The following is a 20,037-nucleotide window of genomic DNA, read 5'->3' as shown; positions in this document are numbered from 1 at the left end:
ATTCACCTAAAATCCATGTTTTTGGAACGTGGGAGGAAACCGGAGTGCCCGGAGGAAACCCACGCAAGCACGGGGAGAACATACAAACTCCGCACAGGAAGTCTGGAGCTGGATTTGAACCCACGACAGGTTCCCATGACATGAACTGTGCCGCACAAGCGCTAACCACTGCTCCACCGTGCTGCCCTAAAGAAACTGTAATATAGGAAAAAAACTGTCTTAAAACAACCATTCATGTTTGTTAAAAACATTTTTAAAACAAAAGTTTATATTACAAAACGTCTTTTTAAAATAAAAAACATCCTTTCGCAAAACATTATCAAATTTTATGTAATTGGTTAGTTTCTATTAAAAAAAAACATTTTCAACAATAAATATTGCACACTTGGTTTTACATACCTTTCTACGTAGAGAAGCTGCACTTTTTAAAAAATGGTGCAAGGGCTAAGTATCAAACACAGGACAATAGTATTGATCTGCTCCAAGTACTTGCTCAATATTTATAATATATATTTGGATAAATACACCTAGTTGACATGTATGATACATTGAGCTCTTTTGTTTTTGTACATTGAATGCTTTTATACAGAACATTGAGGTGAAAGTGCATATATAATATATTTGGATTTGATTTGGCTAACTGATCCAACTGTGTTTGCAACTGTGTGTGCGACTGATTTCATTTCAAAATATTGTGTCATGGAAGGTATTTTAGTTCTCTTGTTGAGATGTTATACAGTATTTACACTTTTGTTAGATTTCTGCTTCTTTTTGGTTTCACTCTCCTAACTTCTGTTCTGAATCAGTTTTTTAGTAGCAGAATTTGATTTTCCATAGTGCTCAAGTTTTTTTACGTTGTATTGCGTACAATACTTGCACTTTCTGATTTTATTTTCAAAATATTGTGTTGTGTAAAGTATTATAAATGTATTGTAATATCAACCTTTTTAGAGTTATCGTTTTTTAGTTCCATTGTTGCTTTTTGTTTGACTCGTTTGCTGTCTTAATACAAACCTTATTTTCATAATACCAAAGTTTACAATATGGAATTCAACTATTCAATGGTCATAAGATTTCAAAGCAGACATTGTCGGTATAGTATCAATCTCCGCAGATACTAGTCAGTGATTTCTTGGTATTGGATCGGCACCGAATATCTCAGTATCTCCCACCCCTATTGGTCATTCAATTTTGCAGTGCAGAATGGGTATTTTCTCGGCCATTACTTAATGGATGAAATACATTTTAAAAAGGGTGGCTGAGTGCTTAGTGCGTCCACGGCACGGTCATGAGGTCATGGGATCAAATCCAGCTACCAGCCTTGCTGTGCGGAGTTTGCATTTTCTCCAAGTGCTCGCGTGGGTTTCCTCCCACATTCCAAAAACATGCATGACAGGTTAATTGGCCGGTCCAACAATTCCCTAGATGTAAATGAGCGGGGGAGTTGTCTATCTCTCTGTGCCCTGCGACTGACTGGCAACCACTTGAGGGTGTTCCCTGCCCACTGCCCGAGGACAACTGTGATCGGCTTCAGTACTCCCGCGACCCTACTGAGGATTAGCAGTGCGCATAACGGATGGGGAGATTAATTCGAAAACACTTCAAAATGTCAAACACACAAATATACTCCACTAGATCTGTAATTGATGATTTTACAACACAGCCTGTTTACCTGACAACTTTCTTATCAACCTCTGGACGCTAGACAAAACAACCAAGATATATTTGCAACAAACAAAACATTTATTTAATCAACACAAAAACTACAGTTCACATCATATTAGCGGATGCAATTCCCGTTACTTTCACCAGGTGTATTTCCAAACGTGTCCACTCGATGACGCTAGAGTACAACGTTTAGTTGCTCAAGAAGGAAATGGAAATAAAGGGACGTCAGAAAGAAGTGATAAATACACGAACGTCAATATTCCATAACTGTCAACCCCAGCCAAGTGCTTATTAATGATTGCAATTCCCCTTAAACCTTGAAAGCACAACACAGCACCTGTTTACCGACTATTTTGAATAGAGACGTGGGTAATTTGTGCCAACAAGTTTATTTACCCAATTAACAACACAACCAATTATTTTTTCCCCCACTCGCAGAAAATGTAGCGTTGATTAATTATACTTGGCAGATTATAAATTAGATCCGAAAGGTTCAAGACGAGATTCATTTAACGAAAAAGAAAAAAAAGTATTTCATTTTACATATTTACTTGATTTTCAAATTTCATTTATTTTTCTCGTACAAACATTGATATACAGCGTATGAAATACCGCAGGGATAGGGGGAAAACATAAGTTGACAGGTATGATTCTCAAGGTTTTTTTGTTTTCTAACAGGACAAAATATCCCACATTAATACATAGTTGTATACCCAGAAAGCACATTAATTTAACATATGACTATTTATTTTTAAAATTAAAGGAAATAACCTTTTTTTTTAAATATACAACAATTGATTAGAACATGTTTACACCGTATTAGTACAAAAATCTAATTTAGTCAACAATATTAGTAATATTATTTGCATCTAACTTTACTCAAAGACTCCTGCACGTTATCAGCTACAAATTGTTGTTGTAATAAGTATTAAATAGCTGAATACTTTACACATTTTTTCTGGCAATTATTTTTATTATTAAATGTAAATTGCCTTGATTTAAGTCCTCATTTCAGTTACATTAGGGGAGAAATGAAGGCTATCAAACGGAATATGGAATTTTAAAAAATGACAAAACAGTGTAACGCATAAGATTTTGTTTTGATCCATTTTCAAGTAAGAACTTCGAGTTTGAAGGAGAAAAAAACATCACATTGGTTTCCCTGAATCAAGGTAGGAATTTATCAGGTTTAGTATGTCATCTAAAAGTTCCCTAATCATTTAGGACACAAATCAATATTAATAAACAATTGAAGTGTGCACATATATACTACTTTTTAACTTGTGAAATAAGTTCCATCTCTTTGTTAAGAGCTACACTGTATTTCAGAAATAGTGATGTTAGTACTACAGTATTTTATAGGATTTTTTTTTACAAAAACAGAAATAATCTCGTGTGACCAAATGTACAGAATAAAATGAGCCTTTTTGTCCTCACCTGGTACTAAAACACAGTTAAATATATCGCCTTTTCCCCCCTGTTTGATTAGAGAAAAATGGCAAACACATCACAAAATGAGAAAATACTCCTATTTCAAGTTTATATTGTTGTTTAAAGCCCAAAACATCACAGTACATTATTGCTTTGAGTGTCTTAAAATGTCACCAGAGAATGAGAAACCGTTCAATAGACAAAATATTTAAATTGAAGACTTACAGTATATTACTACACTTCTAATAACCTAAGGTTAACATGTTAAACTTGTTTTGTGTTATTGACAGTATTAATATTTCAGTCAGAAAAATAGTTTTAACTACTTAATCACAGCAAAAATAATACATTCTTTTATTTGTTAATAGCTTCTTGAAAACAAGGCTGAACCCAGCAAAAGAAAATCTCCCAACAGTTTTTTCATAGTTCACCCACACACATTGCTCATTTTGGTGAAAAAAACATTGTATAAAGCGTCAAAAACAGTAAAATATATAGTGTGGATATGGAGAGTGTCTCCCAAATGAAACAATAAATGAAGGAAACTTGTGTTTAGAAAGTAGCAGTGGTCTTCAACAGACCACAAATAGGTTTTGTGGAAGTTTAAAACTCTGACAAAAAGTTCATATACGAGGTTTATGTTCTCACTTAATCCTGTTCTGTAATTGAGCAGGACAGCTCCAGAAAATGTACATGACGATGTTCACATGAATCTCATGCAAATCCAACAGTGTTTGGGCAATAGGGAAATTGTGTGATACTTGTTGAACTTGAAATGCAAATTGAACAAACACTGCTCCATTCGTTTGCTTTCTAAAAATGTCGCTTCGTCATTGCAATTCATCAGATCATCTATGTGTTTTTGTATGTAATACACCATTTAATGCCTTTAGTGAGCACATTAAAATAACAATATTTATTCTATAAAAGTGTGTGTGTGTTTGCAGTTTTGTTAAATTCCCACTTGGATATTTGTTGTACAGACACAGTTGAAAAAAGTTAGCATCTATTTGCGTTTTCTAAGCACCAAATACATGAGACCACTAATTAGAGTCATTGGGAAGCTGATCCAGGCCAAAATATAGGAGGATCCGTACGAGCCGTCTTGGAGACTGATGTGATGGAAGGATTTGTTCTGAGCTGTGTAAATGGATGCCGCCATCATCACGCACACAGCTGAAAAGAAAAATAGTTTATATTAAATTACATGTGTATTGTCAATATCTTCTATCATTTTGGGTAACAAAAATATATATACATATACACCAGAGCCATATCCCACCTAGTGGGATTCACATTTTTGACAGTTTCTGGGAGATTAATACAGAGAATGTTGTAAGTCTAAGGTATGAGACAGTCGAGGCTCGAACCAGAACCCTCCCAGTCTCGGGGCGGGCGCCCTACCCCAGGGCCACGAGGTGGTTTGGTGAATATAAAAATTGGATTGTAAACTAGGAAGTACAGCCTCTATATTCTATAGTTTAGACATTTTTTCTAGCAATTATTTTTAATATTAAATGTAAATTTCCTTGGTTTAAGTCCTTATTTCAGTTACATTAGGGGAGAAATGAAGGCTATCAAATGGAATATGGAATTCAAAAAAATGACAAAACAGTGTAATGCATAAGATTTTGTTTTGATCCATTTTTAAGTTCTGTTTTGAATACTTGCACGTTTATTAATTGTAACACAAGCTTGATATAGAACAGGGCTTTTCAACCATCAAATTAGCAAGGATAAATTGTCAATTTGTAATATTTGGCTGAGCCAGTAAGCCCATGATAATGACAAATACAACACTATAGTACATGTACTTTGTAGTCGTTTCCCTTTTAGATTTGAAAACAAAATAAAGACAGAACAACAATGAACAGATCTCAAAGTGTTTTTCAATTGACTCAATTTTTGCAAATAACATTTGTAGATGTTTCAGCTGACATTCCTCAATTTGGATATATTTCTGGTAAAACTGCATATGAATATGTTTTAGATTTCAAGGAGTGTTGCCACTGGCTGGCAAACAGTTTCGGGTGTCCCCTGCCCACTGCCTGAAGATGGCTTTGATGGGCTCCAGCAACCCTGCGACCCTGCAATTTCACAAACTGCATTGTTTGAATCCGAATAAGGTAAGGCAACCTGGACCACACTCCATGCAACAGACGGTTGGGACTGGTCTGGGCTGCATGTGGCCCATGGGCCGCTGATTGAATAGGTCTGATTTGTACCAAATGCTTCAGAATCCAGACCTTGAGGGCCGGGGGTCTGCACATTTTAGAGGCTTTCCATTGCTAAACAAAGGGAGAATCACATCAACACGATTGGAGGGTTTAATTTTTCAAGGTTATTTTTGTGCTCTTTTTAAGATGTCTTGGCCCATCATTACAATATAATTTTTTGTGGAAAGTGGTGACAGTGAATAGGAAAAATATTGAAAACAAAATACGTGAATAAGCCTTAAAACTCTTCATTAACATAAAAAAATCAATACCATAAAATATGAGTGATGGAGGTATGGGTTCTAAATAACCGCTACTTGGTGCAACAGTGCAATACCATTACAATTATTGGAGTAGTTAGGACATTCGCGTGCTAGGCGAAAGGTTCAAGACCGGGTGGAAACATATGTTGGCCTGGAGAGGGAATAGTGCCCCTACAACCTTAAGGCATGGTCACGCAGCCTTTCACGGGCGTATCGAGGCTGAATCACGGCCAGAAATTTCTGCCCGTGAAGCAGACGCTGTTGGACGCTTTGAGATCGCGATACAGACGAGATACAGCAGTGCTTTACACGCGGTAAGAAATTCACACGCGGTTGGCTGCGCGAAAAAGTTTTGCGCTGCTCAAAACTTTAGACCAAGGGTAACCGCGGGAGGCACACGTGGTACACACGAGGTAATGACGCGGTACAGACGCGGAACGACGTGCTACGGCCGCGACCAAGACGTGGTTACACGCGGGTAGGACGCGAAATTTTAGCGGGTAATCACGGGTGGAGCACGGTCATAGCACGTTTGTTCTGCGCCTGTATCGCGGTGTTATCATGTGCATTAGCGTGTGTACCGCGTGTAAGCACGGTCAAACGCGATGCAGCCGCGGTTACCCGCGATAAGGACGCGGAACAGTCGCCGGCGTCTGTTTCGCGGGCATACCACGGGTAAACAGCGGGTTTAGCCAATTTTGCACATTTTCCACCGCGTCTGCTTCACGGGCAGAAACTTCTGGCCGTGATTCAGCTGCGATACGCCCGTAAAAGGCTGTGTGACCATGCCTTTAGTGGTTAAGGGATCCAACGAACCAACCAATCAACCAACTAGCATTGGAGTTAGAAGTCGCATGTGGGGTGCTGTGGCTTTAAAAGTGTCATCTTTTATTCCCTCCCACTAACACTTAACCCCCTTTCCTCCACATATCCCCTTTAATGGCTGTACTGCACCGATGAGGCCGACATTAACATGTAAAAGTTAAGTCATACTTCAGTTTTCAATGTCATCGTCCTTCATGGAACAAAAAATAACTTCTGGTTTGGCCACAAAACAAATAGTGCTGCCACTGTGCCATGTACAAGTTTCGGGCTGCCGAATGTGACTGTGAAATTTGAAAATATGCCAAAAATCGGTTGGAGGTGTACCCAATCATTTTTGGCTGGCTACAGAGCGAATGTCGCAGGACCTGCAGACATATGACAAGAATGCAACTCATAGTCTGAAAGATAAAGTAGCCCTGTAAGTTACTTTCTTCAGTACTGAAGTATTTATGTATTGAATATAAAATATGCATTGTAAACAATACTCTCTGTGCGTGTTTCGTGTCACTCACAAGCTAACAACTGAATAATTGCAGTGAAGATGAATCGCTCTCCTTGCTTGAGCCTGAAGAGTTGAAGAATGAAGACGAAGAAGCTTATACAGCATAAAATGGTGGCCAAGATCATGGTGGCCTGGACAGTCTGCAAGTAAGCTAACGAGAGAAGGGAACCAGACAGCTTTAAGAACTTTGTACATCATTGAAATGGATATCTGCAGACATTATCCTTGCCCACCTGCATCGGGAGTGTGGCTTTTGTAGATAGGGAAGCAGGTGGCATTGCAAGAGTACCACAGGTCAGTGTAGATCACATCCCGTCCTGGTGGTGACACTAACCACCATGCCTATATGTGACACATTGTCAAAGAGAGAGGAAAGCCAAAAATGTAGTCAGCTGAAAAAGTTGCGAAATGATGAGTTGATGATCAATAAAGGCATAGTATGTGATATTAAAGTTACAGCCAACTGCAAAATGTCTGCACCACGATGGTACTCACGTTGTGTATGGTAGCAACAAAGAGCAGAACAGCTGCAGCCAAATGGAAAAGGATAATGAGCACTAAAATGATCAACATAGCTGCTCGCTCTAAGGTTAATACGTCTTCCACCAGATGATAGGTACAGAAATGTGGCAAGATGCACTCGATTCCTTCGACGAAACAAGACAAGCTGGGTCGAGGCCTCTCACACAAAAGGACTCTGAAATAACATACAAAAAAATAAGTTAAATGTCTTGTTTGGTTAGCAGGTTACCGTTACAAAATGGACAAAGCAGCAAAAAAGAAAAAAATGCTCAAATTTTAAATTTCGTTGTGGCAACTTGAGATCTTTAAGCTGTAGCGTATTATGAAGGCTTGGTAAAAGCTGGTCCGGCTTCTTCCTGACGGAAAAACGAACATGCTGGCTGGGTACAAAGTAGAAACTCTTCTTTTATAGATTGCAACAACGGATGTCCCTCAGCTTCTGGCCCAGTTACACAACCGTGAGGGATTAGGAGCTTTGCTCCCAAGCAGCAATGTCATACAAGTTACCATTATACACATGTTATTAAAATATACCCCACAGAAAACCGTTGAGTTGTAATGGCTTCATCTGTTTGCAATTATCTAAAAATAGCATTCTATATAAATGTGAGAATCATTAGGTTGATGAGACAACCAGTTCAATGTCTTGATGTTACCAATAAAATTATGGAAAATGTGATTTACTGTAAGACTGTGGTGCATCAATGTGAGTGATTTCACATGAAAGCCGTACTTTTGGTAGCTGAGCATAGCGGTGTTTTTAATAAGCAGATTACATACTAGCTTGATTATTAATTAGGGCGCGGTGGATGACTGGCACATCCAATTTACAGTTCAGACGTCCCCGGTTTAATTCAAGGCACTAGCCTTCCTGTGTGGAGCTTACATGTTCTCTCAGTGTCTGAGCAGGTTTCCCCCAGGCACTCCTGTTTCCTCCCAAGTTCCAAAACAAAATGCATGGCAGGTTGATTGGCAGGTCCAAATAGTCCGAAGGAGTTGGTGTGTGTATTGTTTTTGGTCTCCATGTGCCTTGCGGCTAAATGGCAACCTGTTCAGGGGTTCATTTGCCCACTTCCAAAGTCAGTTGGGATAAGCTCCAGCATCCTTGTGATCCTTATGAGGATAAATGGTTTGAATCCTAGGGGGTAGTAACGAGTTACATTTACTCTGTTATATTTACTTGAGTAAATTTTGGGACATTTTGTTCTTCTGGGATTATTTTTAAATCACTAAACCTTTTAATTGTGTAGATTTGTAAAAAAGAAATGTTACTCTTACTCGCTACATTGGGCTAAATTACACCAGTCACTTAATTCTCCACCATGCAAGTACGTGCATTTTTCCTCTGCTCGTTTTCTTCCTTCCCGTGTCCCCTGAGTGAGAAGCTCTTACTGAGAGGCAAGCTGAGCGGCTCAACCTTAACCTTTTTAAAAGAGCGGCATCACAGCCAGGCAGGTAGCAAACCGGCATGCGTGTGTGGTCCACCATGGACCCAAAAAGAGAAGAGAAAAATAACTGCAAAGAAACTAAACTTAAAATGTATTGATGTAATTTTTATGTTTTATCCATCCATCTACCTTGGTCATATCCCTCAAGAGGGGTGACCGACAGCAAGACACACACATACAATAACAAAGAAAATAAATTTTTTAAAAAAAACACACAAATTTTTTTCATCAGTTTACCTTTGCAAAAGGCTGCTAGTTGATTATTTACAATGATTATTTTGATCTTTTAAATTTAATGTATTTTTTGTTGATTGGATGGACTTTGATAATTTGATGATCTGATTGGTTGTTTAAAAAAAAAAAAAATACGACATTGTTACAGTTACTCAGTAAATGAGTAAATTTATTCTGAAGTAACAGTACTTTTGCTTCAGTAAAGTTTTTGGCTACTCTAGCCAACTCTGCTTGTAGAGCAGAAAATACAATACTTTTACCACTCGCCTACATTGGACTAATGTACTAAAACCTTTAATGCCATTTATTGACAAAATTAATGTTTTATGTTCACTCATTTGGCTTTAGTGTCTTTACTGTTATTTTGCGCCACAAACTGGTGCACCGCATTTGCTTTCAATGCGCTGACCAAAAAAAAATTCAGATTCAGTTTTGATTGGAAGCAACACAACGCACCGCCACCCAAAAAGAACTTTAAAAGAAGCCGAGTTGGCAGATACTGAGTCATGCACAAATACAAGCAGACATGCGCAAAACCAGACAACAAAGGAATTAGGCCCTCTCGGCCAAAAAAGAAACGTAGTAAAAACAGACTCCTCCCGCTGACAGGAAGCAGGCCACAATTTGTTTGAGCGCCAACTGGCCCCATTTGAGGTGACAACAACAGAAGAATGAAGGCTGAATCTGGAAATGGCGAATTCTATGACTACACAGACATTTTTTTCCGGAATGCAAACACAAACTGAATGTTTGTCGTCATTATAATCTGAAAAGTAAACAAGAAAACACGGTAGGCGAAATAACTCAATTAATTGGTGCTGGTGCTTAAAGGCATAATTTCTCCAGCAGCGCTTCATTAGTGTTCATACTTAATTTATATGCAATGAATTATGTAAATATTTCAGAAACACAGTTGTACTCTACATAAAATAAATGTAATTTGGTTAGGTGGATCCCTGAACCACTGGGGTCAAAGGGGAACTATTTAATTTGGTGTGTCTTGGGCAAAGACAGTCTGGTGGTGCCCACCCCTCTCCAGGCCAACAGATGTTTCAAACCGGTCTCGAAACGGGGACTTTTCGGATGTTAGGTGAAGTTTGTTTGTTTCATTTCTTGTGAAATATATGACTAAGACCCTTAAGGAGGCCTTGCCATTGGTTTATGAATTTATTTATAGCCCAAAAAATGGCTAATGTTCAATTATTTTTCTTTTTTTGTTATATTTGAATTTTCACTTCCTAGTAAAATAGGAAAAAAAAAATATTGGTTCTGAGCTAAAGTATCTAATATTGCAGAGAGCAGACCATTTCTCAGTTTAAACCATTACCTCATTTCACCAAAAGGTTAAACCTAAAAAAGATGGTTAAAAAACATGAAATACTTAGTTGAGAGTATTATTTTACTTGTTTTAATTTTAAAAATGTTCTAATTGGAGCTTATGCAGTGTACACAATTGTAAATATAGATATTTTAGTCATATTTTTTTAAGCCTACCATACAAAGGTATTATATTTTTTTTAATGATAGTGGTACTTGACAAAAATATTTCACAAGGGCGCATTTCTAAAAAAAATGTTAAACAAATTAAAAAATAAATAAATTGAGTGTCCCAGTTTTAACATATGCACGCATTTCAATGGCAGGGTATACTTGTTTTTAGCATCATTAAAGCAGATTCATTTTTGCGATATTTACAATATGAAGCTCAAAATATTAAATGCCTTTTTGGCAAAATAGATACATTAATTGTATAACCAAATCCAGTTTTATTTTAACTCCATCCCACTTAAATACTCAGAGAAGCATGCGGGATATTTCCCACATGGCGCAAACAGGTCGCATTGCGCTAATGTAATCATGTCTACTGATAACTGCTAGAACAAAACTGTAACATTAAAATGGAAATATCATACCTGCTGCAAAGCAGCACAAAGTTATACTATAGAAACGAACATTTCCAAATCAAACTGCAATTTCTAAAAGGGACAGTGTGTATTATTTTCCCACTAGATGTCGCTGTATTGTGTAGTGCAATCGAAAACAAGTGCTTCAAAGAACGAGCAGGATTACAAATCACGGACTTACAGAGTAAACAAAGACCACCATTTTCCATTTGTTTGACCAGCCTTTAGTGACATTTTTGTTTTTTCTGGTACCCGTAGCAGCAAGATGACTGACAATTATGTTGACTCCCTCTAGGTGAGGCTCATGTTACGTAAAATGAATGCAAATTTTCCGATCTACTAGTATTCAAAAGAAATGGTAAATGGTCTGCACTTAATATAGGTCACTAAAGACCTCCCAAAAGCAATTTACAATGTGCTTCACAACTACCCATTTACACACACACTCACACACAGATAGCGGCGCGTTTGTATGATAGTGCGTGCATTTTTGGTCGTTTTTAAAATCAATATTGTTTTTCATACTTTTTAACATTTTTTACCAATCCAAGGCACTAAGCAATACGCATTGTGCCTTTAAGACAGTGTTTGAATTATGAAAGCTGACATGAAAGAGAAACTGTTCATGCGACCTTTAAAATACACACTCTGAAAATAATTATAGCATTATACTATCATATTCTTTTCCAGAAGTTTATTACAGTTAAAAAAAAAGTATAGGAGCTGGCCAGAATTTGGAACAATCTTACTCGCTGCCGCCATCTCTTATATCTAGTGTCATCAATACAGCCCCAATAGGCCCATTCATGATGCGCATGCAAGTGCGTGCATTTCTTAGACACACTTGAACAACCTCTGGCGTTTGGACTCTTATTGAAGCAGGTATTTTTTTACTTTCACAATTTCATGCTATACTAATGAATACCAACAGGGAAAATAAAACGCAGGGCGTCACTTTCCAGCACTCCGCCCACCCTCCTGCCAAATGATTTCCGCCCGGACAGCTTTGCTAAAAGTAAAATTAAAGCACATAGGCGCGTCAAAAAAGTGTCTCTTTGAACTCCTTTGGCCATTGTTGACACATACTTAATAGAGAAAATATTTAACTTTCACCTTTTTAAGGACAACTCAAACGACACCAATCTTTAAAACTAGATCCCTTCTCCAACTTGTTTGGGCATTGCAGTATGCGCATTTCGGTACACTACTTTTTAAGGCTATATGCAGAGTTCCTCGACATAATAAGATTCCTGGAGTACAGTTCTGACCTCAGTCAAGAAGCAGCGCTTCTAACCCACAAACCCACACACACATCTAATGATGTCCACATGCCACATATGTTAGCCTTGCCAGTCTGGAATGTATTACATTGTTTTCACAAATCTCTCCGTATACCCTTTATATTAGATGCATACTCACAAAGCGGCAGCTGTTCTGTTGTCAATCAATGGACAAAAAAAGCTAATGAGTAATAGATGCGATATTCAGCTATTTTTATTTCTCACATACCTTTTTTATTTGTGTATAACGTGCACTCGTGTGAACGTGTACCCCTTATTTTTGATGAAATAACGGTTAAATTTATTTTCATTTTTTTCTCAACTCAAACTAAGCGATATAGGTCACAAAGGTGTCAAGAACTATCGCAATGGGTTTAGGACCTGGATCGCGGCGATGAAAGCTCAGATTCTCAACCACAAGTGTTTTAGATGACACAGGAGAAGGCATATTATATTTTCGCTCATCGCACTTTTTACGCACGACACCACGTTGCTGAATATGTGGGACCATGATTAAAGGTGAGGTGCAGCATTTCAAAACTTAAGGCTACAATCATGAATTTTAAGCCACGACATGGCAGCAGAGTAACACAAAATGTATGCATTTCCTACACATGCTTGAATAAACTTTTTTCATTTAATTGGAGATTTGTTCCGCCCGGAAGAGGCCTGATAAAAGTTAAGATAAAAGCAGATAGGTGCAGTTTAAAATAAAACATAAGGGCTTTTTGAACTCACTTGGGCATTGTTTACACATACTTAATAGGGTAAATATTTATCTTTCAACTGTTTGAGGATACCTCAAACTACACACCCCACCTTTAAGATCTTGTATTGACACTGAATTGGACTTGGAAAGACATTAGATGAATACAGTGTACATTTTATTTTTGTATTGTGAACACGAATACACACACGCACAGAAATAACTACACAAAAAAAGTAGCAACAATGCGATGATAAATGGTGTCAAATCAGATACACTAAGCTCTAGAAAATAAAATGTGGTACTGGGAGTAAAAGTAGTGTAATAATTAGATAAAAGCCTTTTCCCACCGCTGTGATCAGATTCGTATCATCCTGTTGCATCAAATCTTGTACAAATGTGGTCAGCCTCATTTTTCGATTGATCAGTCATTGCTCGTAATCAATACCGTAAAACCGCGTGAATAGCACAACCCAAACTTTGAAAGGTGTTTTTTTGGGGGGTACAAAAAGAGGGCACGTTATATGTGAATAAATAAGGTAATCTAACTTTTCTTCTGTACACAAAGTACAAACAGCAATCGTGTGCTTATTTCAGCCACCTCGACTCTCGATCACACACAGAGACAGAAAATGCAACCATTCCTCCTTTTAACTCACCCTTATAACAGGAAGCTAGGGGACTCTGTAAGTGTGTGTGTGTATGTATGTATGCTTCTGGTGTGTATGCTTGTGGTGTGTGCGTGTGTGTGAAAGCTGGAAAATGCTGACATTTAATGTCCCTTTCTTTCATAAAACACAAAGCCACAGACTTAACTGGGCCTCTGGATCTCACTCCCTCAATTCTCTCACTCTTCCGCTCTCCCAACTCTTCTCTCGCTGTCTTGGGGAGAGGCGGAGGGGGCATATTAAATGTTGAGCATGAAAAAAGAGGTGAACATGAAGTTTTTAAGAGGGGCCCCTCTTGAAAATCAATTTCTACTCTTGAAAAATGTCGCTAAACCTTACCTTAGGATAACTTCAACTCCTTAGCAGTGAGAGGTTGGGCATTTTACACCTACGCCTTCAGTATATCCATTTCTGAATCAATCCATCCCTCAATAAATATTTTATGGCCACAAAACATTGACCACAGCTTCAGCTGCAACACATATAAAAAGCTTCAATAATAAACTCATAAGATTGCGCTTCTATTTAGGAATATAGCCTATCATAGTCTCCAAAAATCATTTTTATCCGTGCGCAAAACCCATTCTCCTTTCTTTCCTCAAGATTACAATTACTGTGTTGTACAGATTCTCTGAGCAGTTCACTTCCATCAAGAAGTTGTTTTCTATCACCATCAAAACTAAGGTATTTTCCCCCCTGGATTTAGTGCTGAAAATGTCCATTCAACAGAAGCAGCGATCATGGGGATCATTTCTTTACATTTTTGTTGTGCTACTTCCATTACCGCCATCTTGCCATTAATAGTTTGTGAAACCGCCGACGGCTCGTTATGCTTTCTACAAGGCCATGGTGTTGCCAACTTGAAATCTGATTGGCTAAACCAAAAGGGCCTACAGGAATGATTGTAAAGGCCTCCGGATAGATTTCTAACTCAGGCAACAATTGATGGCTGAAATGTGATTGTTTACATGTTTAATCGTGATAGCAGAACTGTGTCAGTGGATGTAGAGTGGGGCACATAATTCTCTTGGCTCATTGCAGAGGGCGATGGTGAGACCAAGGATTCTGATTTAGCGCACACTTCAGGCCTAAACAATAAAAGTGATGGTATTTATATTATAGTATTAGTAAGCTGAGAGCAAGTCAAGCTATCCAATAATGTTTTCATTGTTGCATGGACTTTTTTCATTATGGAAGATTACCTATCTCTTGATACTTTTATTAAAAAGGAGCAGCACATTTATGTCATTTATAAGTTAAGGTAAGACAAAAAGATCTTTGTATATTGCTTTCTTACTCCTCCAATCAAACAATGAATAAGATGTGGGGGGTTAATTTGTAAATCTGACTATGACTCACAAGACACAAACCTCACCACACATCACTATTGAGAACGCCAACACACATCTTCTCTGCAGCTAGCGCCAGGAATTTTCAAGAAATAACAATCTTTGCCAACAATTCAAACTTAAAAGAAACAATCTTCGAGAGTATTACCAGCTTGTTGGTGCTACTGGATCTTAAAATGGCTCCTCTGCTCAACATGCTCAGGGTCACAAGCTGACAAAATACAACCGTGTAGTGAATTCATGATAACAGTAGAACAGGATAGTATAGTTCACATCTGTAACCCTAACTAATTAGAACCTCATAAAGTGGACAAATTCCTGCAAAAACATACAGAACACACACACACACGTGTACGCCACTGTTTTTCCTGCAGAGTTGAAATACTTCATTTTGACATTGAAACGTTTTCTTGTTGGACACTGACATGTTTTACTATGTGTTTAAATCAACACATGTGTTTTGTTCATAGACATTCCTAAAATGACAGCCTTGAATAATGACCCCCACATGTTCGAGAGCTTAAGAGACCACCACCCTAAATAATAATACTCTATGTATCTGTTTCGCATCCACAAAATGCATCGTTACTACACTTTTCTTTTAAATCAAATTTAAAAGTTTTCACCCTTAGAAGATTTGGCCATCAAACGTCAAACACTTCGTTGCTCAGGCTGAGTTCATTAAAAGAGGAAATATTTGAAAAAGCAATGCTATTTTGCCAAAAACTGGGTGGAAGTCACCACTGAAGTGACTCAGGGTTCATGATACAAAAGACTAAAATATAAATCTATTACTAGGGAGCAGCAGAACCAATTGTCCCAACGATTGATAGCAATCACCAACTTTGTATGATAGAACAATGTAATACAATATATCCCCTTGTCTCACATAATTCTTCAAAAATGCATACATTTAATCAATATTACAAAATGGGGACAGTGTGTATTACTGAGCGCCACCTAGTGGAATAATAAGCTATTGATAAGTAACACAAACTGATATTTATCTCAATTATTATCAAAAATACATTACTTATCTTATAAAAGTGCATTTTTAAAAAATACTCATAAGTTTAAGAATGTATTCTTTGTTTGACCTAAGATGAGGATCACCTAGAGCAGGGTTGTCAAACAGGCGTCCTTGCGGGGGACTGAACTTGGCGAGACAACGTGCAGAGAAGCGCAAGAGAAAAACGAGCTGCAGGTTGAAATATATCCACTTGATGGTGCCTCTCCCAAATGCTGTACCTGTACCTCTCTCGCTCTCTCTCTCCCTCTCTCTCTCATCTACTAGTCCAGCCCCCGAGAGAATTTTTGTCCTAGTGTGTGGCCCCCGAGTTTAAATGAGTTTGACACCCATGACCTAGAGGGAGCTGACATGTTTGCCTGCCACCTTGAAAAGGGTACCCAAAAAAACTTTAAGAGGCTGGGGAATTTTTTTGATGAAGAATTGTGCAGTTTGGTAACTTTAAATCTCCATAGTATTCTTTCTTGTATATTGGATACCTCGTTTTTGGTTGAACTCAGAGTTGGGTAGTAACGGAGTACATTCACTCTTGAGTCACTCCGTTACGTTAACTTAATTTTTGGGAAAGGTATCCGCTAGGGCGCATTTATTTTAACGGAGACCTCCGCCAGGCACTGCCATGTTTAACCAATCAAACGTGGCACCTTCATCACGTGACCATATTCAAATTCAGCGGAGGGAACATCGAACTTGAGGAAAACATGTTGTGGTAGGTTTCGTAAATTCTAAGGAAAAAAATATAGAAATACAAAGCACTTGAATTTACGTTGATTATTTTAATCTACTTTTTAATTATTGTTTTATTTTTTGTTGTTGTTGTTGATTGGATGGACTTTGATCATTTGATCATCTGATTGGTAGTTTTAAAAAATACGACGTTGCTACAGTTACTCAGTACCTGAGTATTTTTTTCAACAAGTACTTTTTTACTTTTACTCAAGTAAGTTTTTGGATGACCACTTTCACTTCTACTTGGGTAATATTATTCTGAAGTAACAGTACTTTTACTTGAGTAACATTTGTGGCGACTCAACACACCTCTGGTTGAATTGCACAATACAGCAACCTACAGTGGTCTCCACACTGTCCCTTTAAAAGTTAAAATAAATAACTTCAACACGGCAGCCAATAGAGGGCGCAGCCTTGATAAAGCGTGATCATAAAGTTTAGTTCTAAAACAACGCCCAAACAAAACTCAAGATATAAGTTGAAAGCTTATGTAATACAAGGCAAACACATTCTTAGTTCAAACTGGTAATAAGAAAATATCTCGTTTATTGTTTGGGTATGCCATATGGAAGATGGGAAGAGTGGCTTGAAAGGTTAACTAATTAAAATAAACTTTAAAAATGCAGCGCATAAACACTCAAGTAATCATTATTTTAAACATTCATTCGAACTTAAATAAACACAAAACGCTTCAAGGATTTACTCTAGTCAGCAAATTGTGCTTTGTATTACGCACGTGCACAGAAACAAAATGTAAAAAAAATGTGCAAATTTAAAGAAAACTGATACCCACCGTGAACATGATCAATTTAAAAGTCCACGTTTTAATGATGAAACTCCGAACAAGAGAAAACAAACATCCAAACTAAGAAAACCCTCATTTACTCACCGATTTTGAGGAATGAGGTACAAAACCAGCACAGCTCCGGATGGAATGGCGTTTGTAGGAAATAAATAAGGAAATAAGCTAAAGTTGCACGAGCAAGTCTCCAAGCCACAGAAACAAAACCGACTCACACAACTCTACAAAAAGAAATGAGGGGGAAAAAAACGAGATGCAAAGTTGCTGTAAGTGATGTGTGTGTGGCGTGGGCACAGGGTGTGGCTTCGTGGCCGTGGGTGTGTTTCTGTGTTGCTGACACTTGTGTAGACAAATCTGAGTAGGCTTTTAATAGTTGTATTTGGTAAATATAGAGAGAGTTCAAAAAAGCAAACAATAATGTGAGGGACTGGGAAGGGAAATGACCAGAAGAAAAGGAATTTGGCTGGCAAGAAAAGGAGCAGCAGGGAAGGCTGCAAGTGGGAAAACTTCGTCCTCGGTCATAGTTGGGAGCATAATTCATAAGAGCTGGCGCGCGTCCTCTGAGGTATCTCTAAAGACTTGAAAGTAGAATATTTTCTCCAACAAGTTTTTGTTAACAATGCTCCACTAAGTTTAAGAGCCCTTTTCCCACCGCGGTCAGATTTATCTCCTTTCATCATACGTTTAGCAAAGCTGTTCCGACTATGGAACACATTAGGTAGAAAGGGGGAGGGAATGGGATGGAGAATAACTTCATGGTCATCCCTGCCTTGATTTTTTTCTATTAGCATGCGAATATTGAAAGTAAGAAGAGGCATGTTTCAAGTACAGTCCAAATTCCAACCCAAGCCCCGCCAAAATTTTTTGAAAAAAAAGTGGTTATTTGAGCATGCCTTAGAAATGCAGGTACTCGCACGCGCAATATGATCGAGCTGAGGCTGAAATCATGACACAAGCCAGGATATGGCAGCAGAGAGGAACAACGTTCGATATTCCGCACAACATAACCAAAATAGAACTAATAGTTATGCGAATCAATTTACAATACGAGAATGGTGCTTATACCAGTACTACCAGCAAATACGAGCTGTTATGAATGAGCAACATGTTGTTCGGGAGGCATAACTGTAAAGTAGTTGAGATATGAATACTACAACTATTAGAAGTATAGAAAATAATCCTTCACTGGGGACATTTCTTCATCCTTAGTAATATGCTGTTACAAAGGCGCCAGAATCTACAACCAAGTGTTGGTGTTAGTATTTTTAAGCATCGGTCGGTCAAACCTAAACTGGGATTTCAATCTTTACAAATTGCTTGTTCAACCCTTACATCTACAGTATATTTGGGTTATCTTCTGTATACCCTGAATATTCGGCCGCATAGCTTAAACGTGTATTTTTTTTCATTGCCATCCCATCACCACACTTTGCATAAGATAAAGTACGCTAAAAAAGTTACAGTCTTTCTGTTTTTTGAAGGTTGTGGTGGTGTGTCACCTGCAGGGGTGTTAAAGGCCTTTGTTTATTCTCTGACACACCCAACTCTCAAGGCATATCGGCCCTGGGGTGGAGCTAGTCTGTCATAAGGTGCAATCTTATGCAAATAACATATAAAGAAGAATCAACACTGAAAAAAATGTCTAAGCTGATAAATTCTTGACCCAAAGAATGCATTGTAATGGAATTGGATCCATGAGTGCAGTCATAAGAATGTCATTAGCCAGGGCAGACAAGGGACCAATAAAGACTCTTGCCATCCTCAACGCATACTGTCATACATGCATGAATGTGAGGGTTTCTGCATGTGATAGACTGCGTAGACAGAACTTTCAAGTTAAATGAAAACGTTTGGATTTTCAGAAAAAAAAAGCGGAAGATGTGTCAAAAACTGATTCAGTGAGACATTTTCACAGTATTTTAATGTGAAAAGTAAAATGGTTTAATAAACTGTTTTGTCTGTTGGATGGTATAACTCGGGAAGATCTACATTATAACTCGTCTAGCCTATCAAACTTTTGTGAATCTTCCAATTTCAAAAACTCACCAGGGAGAAGTAAAACCTAATCCTATTGGCTTCTTAAATGTTTTTCTTTCCTTTTTTGTTGGGCAATCCATTTACCGACATGCAGACAATGAACGGAGCCCATGGGCTCCGTGCAGAAAAGTGATTAGTTTCAATTCAAATGCATGTTGCTGTGTAATAACAGCAGGCCAGGTAACCATGGACAAAAATTCGGTATTAAGCAGTTTAATTTTAGAATATTTCTGGTAACTATGGTTACACACAGACACATATTGCTTGTCAAAGTCTACACATTGGAACAACCACACACATGAATACAGAATGGAATTGGGGCCTGATTGCGATGGCAACATGAAAAATGATGCTCTACCTTTGTGCCTAGTCCATATCTGACATGAGCCGTGATCGATTCTGCGCCAGAAAGAGCCAGATTTGATT

At 38.0% G+C, this 20,037-nt stretch overlaps 1 protein-coding gene across 1 annotated transcript; it reads right to left on the bottom strand.

Moving 5' to 3' along the window:
* Positions 1 to 1,722: 1,722 nt before the first annotated feature.
* emp2 (epithelial membrane protein 2) lies at positions 1,723 to 17,902 on the bottom strand. The gene is made up of 5 exons (XM_088353070.1): positions 17,662 to 17,902; positions 7,401 to 7,602; positions 7,139 to 7,247; positions 6,916 to 7,056; positions 1,723 to 4,275 (listed from the first exon to the last, which is right to left on the bottom strand). The coding sequence occupies exons 2-5, from the start codon at positions 7,476 to 7,478 to the stop codon at positions 4,106 to 4,108; spliced, it is 498 nt and encodes a 165-aa protein (XP_088209196.1). The 5' UTR covers positions 7,479 to 7,602; positions 17,662 to 17,902; the 3' UTR covers positions 1,723 to 4,105.
* Positions 17,903 to 20,037: the final 2,135 nt, after the last annotated feature.

This window comes from Urocampus carinirostris, chromosome 1 (assembly GCF_059441175.1).
Source record: "Urocampus carinirostris isolate Australia breed hairy pipefish chromosome 1, RoL_Ucar_1.0, whole genome shotgun sequence".
Classification (NCBI taxonomy): Eukaryota; Metazoa; Chordata; class Actinopteri; order Syngnathiformes; family Syngnathidae; genus Urocampus; species Urocampus carinirostris.
The sequence above is the reverse complement of the archived record's forward strand: the minus strand, read 5'-3'. Positions and strand labels throughout refer to the sequence as shown.

Coding starts and splice junctions, on each gene's coding strand:
- emp2 (XM_088353070.1), bottom strand. CDS start 7,478: ATGTTGATCATTTTAGTGCTCATTATCCTTTTCCATTTGGCTGCAGCT. Junction 7,057..7,138: donor AAGCCACACTCCCGATGCAG/GTGGGCAAGGAT, acceptor TTCTCTCGTTAG/CTTACTTGCAGACTGTCCAG. Junction 4,276..6,915: donor AATTATTCAGTTGTTAGCTT/GTGAGTGACACG, acceptor TTTTCTTTTCAG/CTGTGTGCGTGATGATGGCG.